Consider the following 10080-nt stretch of genomic DNA (forward strand, 5'->3'; position numbering starts at 1 on the left):
TCTTATAAGGATAATATGAGATCCTATTTATAAACTGATGTACCAAATCAATGCTCAATCATTTGTGTGTTTGTGGTCACATAATGTTTAGACAATGTGGTACATAATATTTACACATTTGCTGCAGAATTTCACAACATATTAGAGTTATGTTAATTTTAGTGTAAATCTATTCTGTGCACTTCCATGACTTGGGCTCAATAATTCCTCATTGTATTTGCTGTATTCTCAGAGCCCCAAGCTACAGATTCTCTCCGACATTATTGTCCCCAAACCAACTTGTCCCTCCAGAGACAGCATTGATGCTCAGAAAGCCTCTGCCTTCCCTCTTCCCTCAAAGTCAAAGGAAAAAACAATAACACTCAGGGAAAAGATATTTAACTATTAGTATCCAGGTTGTGATTTCAAAACTGTTCATGGCGTGAAAGATTTGGACCACCATCTAAGAATCCACATGGCAGATGGAAATTGCAGATTATGTAGTAAGGACAACTTCTATCTCAGGGCAACTGAAGACTGGTCAGTCCCATCCAGTGTTCTCCAGAGTTGGTCACTGCTCTGCGCCTTGTGGTCTTCTGTCCAGGACCCAGCAGTGTAGCAGCCTCTGTCTGGCACATGCCAGATAAAAGCAGTCTTGACCTTTTTGACTCCTGGCAATCTTGTGAAGCTTATGGACACTTCCTAGCATATTTTTAAATGTAATAAGATCACATTAAGCTACAGTTCAGTACAATTTCAAAAAAAAATGTAGACAGAATCAGATAGAGGTGAACCATCAGTAATTACTCTGATCAATATTCCAATGTGCAAAGTTGGAGGACCAGGTTAGTAACATTTCTATAAGGGGATTATACCCATCATTGTTTCCCCAGGCTGATGAAGGTTCCATCTCAGACAAAGGCAAGGGAGAGAGAAAGATAGTGTTTCCATGTCCTGCAATTTAGTGTAAGAAAAAATTGAAGTTGTGTATACTAATCTGATTGGTCAGTAACATAGGACATGGATAGATTAGCCATAATTTGAAATGTTCAAATCAGTTTTATTTTGAAATTTTCTGATATCTCTAAGCTCTCATCATAACAATATGAATTCTTACTGAGAATGATAGGGTTTTTTTCCCCCTACTATATCAGTATCCACAATTGCTCATTTTTTCCATAGATTTTTCATGGCATTTTTCACCTCTGCATTTCTCAATGTATAAATCAGGGGGTTGAACATGGGTGTCAAAATACAATAAAACACAGCCACTATTTTGTCTATGGACAAAGTAGATGATGGCCTGCATATAAATAAATATACAAGGCACAAAGAACAGGGCAACAACAGTGAAGTGGGCCCCACAGGTGGACAGGGCTTTACGTCTCGCCTCCGCACCATGGCACCTCAAGGAACGCAGGATGACAGCATAGGAAGCAACCAGCATGAGGAAGTTCAACAGGCAGATCACACCACTGTTGGCGACCACCAGCACGCCGATGACATACGTGTTGGTACAGGCAAGTTCCAGCAAGGGGTACAAGTCACAGACAAAGTGATTGATCACATTAGGCCCACAGAAGGGCAGCTGAAGGACCAGGAGGAGCTGGACCAGGGAATGCAGGAAGCCTCCCAACCAAGCCACCCCCACCAGCAGGGCACAGAGATGCCTGGTCATGATGGTCGTGTAGTGCAGGGGCTTGCAGATGGCCACGTAGCGGTCATAGGCCATGACCGTGAGCAGAATGATTTCCGTTCCTCCCAATAAATGGGCAACAAAGAATTGAACCAGGCAGCCCTCAAAAGAGATGGCCCTCCCCTCATACAAGGAGTCAGCGATGAGTTTGGGGGTCATACACGAGGAATAGCAAGTATCAATGAATGACAAGCATGAGAGGAAAAAGTACATAGGAGAGCCCAGGGTGGGACTGAAGATAATGGTGATCATGATAAGTAGGTTGCCTCCAACAGAAACAAGGTAGACAATCAAAAAGAACACAAATAATACTCTCTGCACTTCGGAGTTTTGTGAGAGTCCCAGCATGAAAAATTCCGTGATGTTTCGTGAACTATCCATGAATCGTGAGCTACAGCAAGGACTTGGGTTAAAAGAGATTCACCCAAAAAAAAAAAAAAAAAAAAAAAGAGAGAGATTCACCCAGAAAAATCTGTTACTCCTTCTTTCGAGAAACTTCAAATTGAGGAAAAGCAGTGTTTCTGGAATAGCGTTATTCCAAATCCTGAATCCCAAAGCAAGAACCTGCTAATAATATAAATAATTTTCTGCATTCCTAATTAATAATTTAACCAAGTACAAAGTTAAATAACAGACATAATAACTCCCAAAATATTGCCTCTCTTGCATTTTAACTAGCATGAATAAATTATGTTTTCTGGTTGAAAAAATCTTCATGGAGTTTTTTTTTTACTAAAAACTGCAATACAGGGCAGCCCCGGTGGCGCAGCGGTTTAGTGCCACCTGCAGCCCAGGGTGTGATCCTGAGACCCAGGATCGAGTCCCACATCAGGCTCCTTGCATGGAGCCTGCTTCTCCCTTTGCCTGTGTCTCTGCCTCTCTCTCTCTCTCTCTCTCTCTCTCTCTCTCTCTCTGTGTGTCTCATGAATAAATAAATAAAATCTTTTTTAAAAAACTGCAATACATATAAATTTTAGTTCATTAAAAATAACCATTTATGGGAAAATAATTTCCCTAAATATTTGTTGTAGTTGTTTTTTTAGAACCACACAACCAGCTCCTAATTGCACTTCTCACTGCACATGGGCATCTCCTCAAAAAGTGATTTCCTCATCTCAACCCCAACTCAACTTGCTCTTCCTTCTATATTTCCTCCATCACCCACCACAAACATAAGAGTAAGTCATCCTTGACTTCTCCCTTTACTAATCCATTTCATAATCTCAAAATTTGTCATCATACTTTACCAAATCTTGTTCCTTAACTTTCAACCATCCATCCATCCATTCATTGATTCCACAAACATTTTGAGCACCCACCATGCCCCAACCATAGTTCTCAGCACTAGACTTAGATCAATTAGCAAAATAATCTGATGGTTGCTCCAACAACACCATAACTAGTCTCTCCTGCCTCATATCTCACGCAGACACCTGTTCAGTCATCCACACTGCAGCCAGTAATATGTATAAAATTCAATCATTCAATCATGTCATCATCCAGTTTAAAATCCAGTAAAGGCTCTCCTTTACATTTAAGATAAAATCTAAGCATTTTGGCCTCATCACAAGTCCCTGAATCTTAGTGATCCACCCATGTTATCCTTCCCTGTCCACTACCATGTGCTTTAGCCATATTAAACTACCTTAAATTCCCTGATTAAGTCATACTCACTAACATCTCATTGCCACCCACTTGCTATCCCACCAACCTTTCCCAATTCTACTCCCATACATCCTCCAATAATAGGCTCAGATATCATCTCCAAAAGGAAGATGGTCTCTTCTCCCAGCCTAGGCTAGACTATAAGGACTTGCACTGTATTCCTACAGCACCCAGATCGCAGCTCTATCCTAGCTCTTTGCACACACTATGTTGTACTCGCGCCTGTCCACCTTCCAACCCTACGCTTAAGAATATCTTGAAAGAGGATTCTTTGTGTTTAATAGCTATATCACCAGACCTAAGCAGTGGTCAATGACTATTTGTTGAATGAATAAAAAAATAAACCAAAAAATATAGGAAGTTTACAATACCTGGATCTAAGGAGGTCAGTAAGTTCTTATCAGAATTAGTTACTTTCTAACATGGCACGTTGATAGAAACAACACTATTCTTAAAAAGTCATCCTTCTGCATCATTTGGTCCTCTTTCTCCTGCTTTGAATGATGCGTATTGTTCAATGCCTGAATAAGATTAAAGAAAGTTCCCGCAGGGAGGAAATAATGTTTCATAGTCTCTTCCCTGGTTTGGAAAATTCTCACAATCCTTAAGTGATCATAGTTCAAAAACCAAATAAGGGATTTCATCGATTTATGGGCTACGGGGGACCTCTTAAAATATCACTTCCCATATTCTTTGTCAATAAGCCTTTAAGGATAATCTTATTTGTATGGTAAGCTGGTACAAACATCTTTGGATTTCAAATACTAACATTTTGACCAAGAGATATTAAACAGCCAACCCAAGCCACAGGAAGTGAGGTTGTGGGGTACTGCACACAGATCCCATGTCTCCTGACTCCCAGTCTGTCTCTCTGTCCCACACTATCAAACACCTCACAACGCAGAGTACTGTCATGAAACAGACGAAAGGAGCAGAAGGAAAGACAAAGTTGCTGACTCTGGTTTCTGCTAAGGCTGTGTACCAGCAGATCCTCTTAGGAAAAGTGGTGGAAAACTAATTACAAACCTATCAAAATACCATGGAGTTTCTTCAGAGAGTTAGAACAAATTATTTTAAGATTTATGTGGAATCAGAAAAGACCCCGAATAGCCAAGGGAATTTTAAAAAAGAAAACCATATCTGGGGGCATCACAATGCCAGATTTCAGGTTGTACTACAAAGCTGTGGTCATCAAGACAGTGTGGTACTGGCACAAAAACAGACACATAGATCAATGGAACAGAATAGAGAACCCAGAAGTGGACCCTGAACTTTATGGTCAACTAATATTCGATACAGGAGGAAAGACTATCCATTGGAAGAAAGACAGTCTCTTCAATAAATGGTGCTGGGAAAATTGGACATCCACATGCAGAAGAATGAAACTAGACCACTCTCTTTCACCATACACAAAGATAAACTCAAAATGGATGAAAGATCTAAATGTGAGACAAGATTCCATCAAAATCCTAGAGAAGAACACAGGCAACACCCTTTTTGAACTCGGCCACAGTAACTTCTTGCAAGATACATCCACGAAGGCAAAAGAAACAACGAGAGAAATTGAACTATCGGGACTTCATCAAGATAAGAAGCTTTTGCACAGCAGAGGATACAGTCAACAAAACTAAAAGACAACCTACAGAATGGGAGAAGATATTTGCAAATGACATATCAGATAAAGGGCTAGTTTCCAAGATCTATAAAGAACTTATTAAACTCAACACCAAAGAAACAAACAATCCAATCATGAAATGGGCAAAAGACATGAACGAAATCTCACAGAGGAAGACATAAACATGGCCAACACGCACATGCGAAAATGCTCTGCATCACTTGCCATCAGGGAAATACAAATCAAAACCACAATGAGATACCACCTCACACCAGTGAGAATGGGGAAAATTAACAAGGCAGGAAACAACAAATGTTGGAGAGGATGCGGAGAAAAGAGAACCCTCTTGCACTGTTGGTGGGAATGTGAACTGGTGCAGCCACTCTGGAAAACTGTGTGGAGGTTCCTCAAATAGTTAAAAATATACCTGCCCTACGACCCAGCAATTGCACTGTTGGGGATTTACCCCAAAGATACAGATGCAATGAAACGCCGGGACACCTGCACCCCGATGTTTATAGCAGCAATGGCCACAATAGCCAAACTGTGGAAGGAGCCTCAGTGTCCATCAAAAGATGAGTGGATAAAGAAGATGTGGTTTATGTATACAATGGAATATTACTCAGCTATTAGAAATGACAAATACCCACCATTTGCTTCAACGTGGATGGAACTGGAGGGTATTATGCTGAGTGAAGTAAGTCAGTCGGAGAAGGACAAACATTATATGTTCTCATTCATTTGGGGAATATAAATAATAGTGAAAGGGAATATAAGGGAAGAGAGAAGAAATGTCTGGGAAATATCAGAAAGGGAGGACAGAACGTAAAGACTGCTAACTCTGGGAAACGAACTAGGGGTGGTAGAAGGGGAGGAGGGCGGGGGGTGGGAGTGAATGGGTGATGGGCACTGGGGGTTATTCTGTATGTTGGTAAATTGAACACCAATAAAAAATAAATAAAAAAAAAACAAACCTAACTCATGGCAAGTAGACAGAGTTTAAAAAATAAAGAGAAAAAAAAGTTAGTACTACCATTCAAAAAGAAAAATTTGCCAAGTTTTTCATGTATTTTTCTTCCATTCCTTCTTCCATCTATGATTTTTTATCACTTTTCATTGACACTTTTGAAATCACATCATATGTTTCATATATAATCCTGATGAATACAACTTAAATATTTCCCATATCGTGTCTTCAATAAATGGTGCTGGGAAAATTGGACATCCACATGCAGAAGAATGAAACTAGACCACTCTCTTTCACCATACCCAAAGATAAACTCAAAATGGATGAAAGATCTAAATGTGAGACAAGATTCCTTCAAAATCCTAGAGAAGAACACAGGCAACACCCTTTTTGAACTCGGCCATAGTAACTTCTTGCAAGATACATCCACGAAGGCAAAAGAAACAAAAGCAAAAATGAACAATTGGGACTTCATCAAGATAAGAAGCTTTTGCACAACAAAGGATACAGTCAACAAAACTAAAAGACAACCTACAGAATGGGAGAAGATATTTGCAAATGACATATCAGATAAAGGGCTAGTTTCCAAGATCTATAAAGAACTTATTAAACTCAACACCAAAGAAACAAACAATCCAATCATGAAATGGGCAAAAGACATGAACAGAAATCTCACAGAGGAAGACATAGACATGGCCAACATGCATATGAGAAAATGCTCTGCATCACTTGCCATCAGGGAAATACAAATCAAAACCACAATGAGATACCACCTCACACCAGTGAGAATGGGGAAAATTAACAAGGCAGGAAACAACAAATGTTGGAGGGGATGCGGAGAAAAAGGAACCCTCTTACACTGTTGGTGGGAATATAAGGCATTGTTTTTAATGATTGCCTATCATTTTGCCTATTATTCTGTCAAGTAGGTGTACCTACTAATAATAAGTCATTTTATTCTAACACCACAAAAAACCTCATCATGCATTAAGTTACCTCTGGGTCCCTAGGATAATTGTTCAGATGTATAGGCTAAACATAGGGATATAGATGTTAAAAAGAATTTTGAGATCTCTCACCAAAAAAGACAGTATCCAATTTACATAACTAACTCCAAAATGTAGATAACCTCTTTCACCCCAGCTAGTAATAGATATCAGGTTTATTTTTCACTAAATTTCAACTCACTTTTTTAATTTGTATTTTTCTAACCACTGGTAATGCTGAACTTTCTATGTTTTACTATCCAATATATTTCTCCCTTTCAGAAATTATTAAAGCTACAAAGAGTAATTTAGGGGGAACTGAGAAATAACTTATAGGTGATCAGTATTTCTCAATCTCAGCCTTTTAGATTCCAGATCTTGAGAGTTCTTGTCAAAGCAATTGTTGGAACTGGTAGAGATAATTTCATGCCCATACAATTGGTCTCTCTGAATATATAACTCAGTGTTTTATTATGTACCATACTATTTCATCATTACAATGAGACAGAAAACTAGGTTTTATTTTCTCCTTCACAGATGATAAAATTAAATATCAATGAATTTTCTTCCTTTATATACTTATCCCAGGGCAGTAAATGGTAGAACAGAATTTGACCAGGCTCCTCCATCTGACATCAGTCCCACATGCTGTTCACTGCACTGTTCTCCAGCTGAGAGTTTCTAGCTTCTTTCTCTCCTAAGCTTTCTCTCCAATAGGAGTCAGGAAGTTTGGGCTATTGTGCTGACTCTTCCTTGAGGTAACTGTGAGACTTTTGGAAATTGACTTCATCTTCCTGAACCATAGTACTCCTGCTTGCCAAGTGAGGAATGCTGGTGGTGAGGAATAGTGCTATCAGCTATAACTGGTGGATCCTGGGAGCAAATAGAAGTTTCTCCTTGCATCTGTGAACAGATGCTCTCACTTTACAACCTCCCCATAATTTGAGACACTTCCTAGTAGTATGACTTTGAACAGGCTTTTAACCTCTTTATGCTTCATTTCCTCTTCCATGTGCTATCTAGAAAGATAAAATCCATTTTCATTTTTTTTCCTCCTTATCCTCACAGAAATGGCCCTCGGGGACCTCTCTGGTCCCGATCTTCTCTTAAGGCCCTGGCCACCAAGCTACTGATTCTGGCCTGTGCATCTCCAAGATTAGTTATCTCAGCAGTTGTAAGTCTGGAAGGGTTCTAAACATTCTGCATGCACCCTGAAAGATGAGCTACTATCACATGAAGAGGCTATCACATTCAAATTATTTGTGAGCCAGATAAATTCAGAGTTCATCCCCAGGTCCCTGGGTTCACAGTAGGTTTAAAGGTCCATCCATCCATTCATTCAGTCAACAGATACCATATCGTGATCAGGTATATTGAGCTGGTGGCTGAGGAAACAGGAGATGAAGTCAGCTTGGTCCTCATTCTTACGGAGCATACAGTATTCAGACTGTGATAGAAATTTGCCCAAGGAATTATATGAGCCTGAAGAGGAGCCCTACCCTATCTTGGATGTGATTTAAGTTTTCCAAATGCTAACCTCATTCTCTCTGCACCACATACCATCAGTCTCACACCACACAGATATACTGAATGCTCACCTGGGTCCCTTGCTGCCACCACCTCATGGTTCCTGGCTGTTATACTCAGGTCTCCCCACCATCTGCCCCAGCCTGTCCCACCTCTGATCTCTCTCTGCTCCACCACTTTCTCCATCCCATCTGGGCCCTCCTGACCTGGGATCCCCTTTATTTCAAGTTCTGCAATGGGGGATCCCTGGGTGGCGCAGTGGTTTGGCGCCTGCCTTTGGCCCAGGGCGCGATCCTGGAGACCCGGGATCGAATCCCACGTTGGGCTCCCTGCATGGAGCCTGCTTCTCCCTCTGCCTGTGTCTCTGCCTCTCTCTCTCTCTCTGTGACTATCGTGAATAAATAAATAAAATCTTTAAAAAAAAAAAAAAAGAGGTCAGTAAACCTTTAAAAAAAAAAAAAAAAGTTCTGCAATGACCTTCTGCATATCTAAGCTCCAACCCTGACATCCAAGTTGGGGGTTTGAGCTTGTAAATCTCAATGCACTGACCAGTGTGGATGCTTCCAACCCGCAACCACAATTGTGAGATTCATAAGCAGAGAAAGTCAAATGATTGTCACAAGAATTACTTTTACAGAATGCTGCAGAATCTCAGAAGAAGGTTCTGGGCAATTGCCAGGTAAATCCATTGGTCTTCACAGAGAAAAGGTAGCTGAAAATATATTTTAGATTAAAAAGAAGCTGAGTCTTTCTAGAAAGAGCTTGAGAACACTCTGAATTATCTGTCTTCTTATAATCTTATGAAATAAAAAAAAGGCTGGCAGAGGACAGGTGAAGAAATCACGTAAAAGAAGTTTATCTCAATTCCAAATGGGTAGAGGACTCACTACATGAGATTGGGATCTTCCAGGTCTGGGTTTGAGGGCATGTTCTGACTACTAGTGGATCCTGAGAGTCTGAAACAGCCATCAAACCAGGAAGTTCTCAGCTCCTCCAATCAGCCACTTTGAGCCTCAGTTTCTTCATTTGTAAGAGAGTGATGTTAATACTCAGTCTACCTGACTCTGATGGGTGTTGAGATCAGATAAGTGAATAAACAGACTATAGACGCTATAAATTTCTAAGAAAAAAAAAGTAAGTTCTTGATTGTTATTTGTATTTTTTTCTGAATTCAAACCCTAATACCAAGTTAAGATAGGATTTTGGAAACTTTAAATCAAAATTCAGAAAAGAGGATGGAATTAGGATCATTATCAAGAATCAAATCGATCTTGTTGCATAGAAAACAATAGAAAATTTGAATTTAACAGAAAAGATATCAATACTGAGAAACAACTTACTTGTATAGCCAAGTCGAAATGCTTGAATAATGTACAATTCATTATTTTGCTTGAACATTTTCTCTAGAAAAAGTGAGGTGGATTGAAAATTTCTGAAATACCAGTTGAAATTTCAGATTCCACCTATAAGAGCAGATCCCAACATGCCACGTTTTGCAACCACCATAGCACTGAACTCATCTAAAGTTGGTCCTAAGTCCCTGTTTGCTCTCTGTGGTAAGCGTGAGTTGGAGGATGACAAGAAGCAATGGCTGCTCCATCCCCTAGGTGACCCCAGATATGAAGTCCTTATGAAAGACCTCTTG

The 10080-nt window shown here is 39.9% G+C and overlaps 1 protein-coding gene across 1 annotated transcript; it reads right to left on the reverse strand.

Annotated features, from left to right (window-relative positions):
* Window positions 1-1146: 1146 nt before the first annotated feature.
* OR4C3B (olfactory receptor family 4 subfamily C member 3B) lies at window positions 1147-2056 on the reverse strand. Its single transcript, NM_001388822.1, is given in 2 exon segments — window positions 1147-1281; window positions 1283-2056. Coding segments are annotated over 2 exon segments (909 nt in total).
* Between the last annotated feature and the right edge of the window lie 8024 nt (window positions 2057-10080).

The sequence above is a fragment of the Canis lupus genome, chromosome 18, assembly GCF_011100685.1.
Source record: "Canis lupus familiaris isolate Mischka breed German Shepherd chromosome 18, alternate assembly UU_Cfam_GSD_1.0, whole genome shotgun sequence".
Classification (NCBI taxonomy): Eukaryota; Metazoa; Chordata; class Mammalia; order Carnivora; family Canidae; genus Canis; species Canis lupus.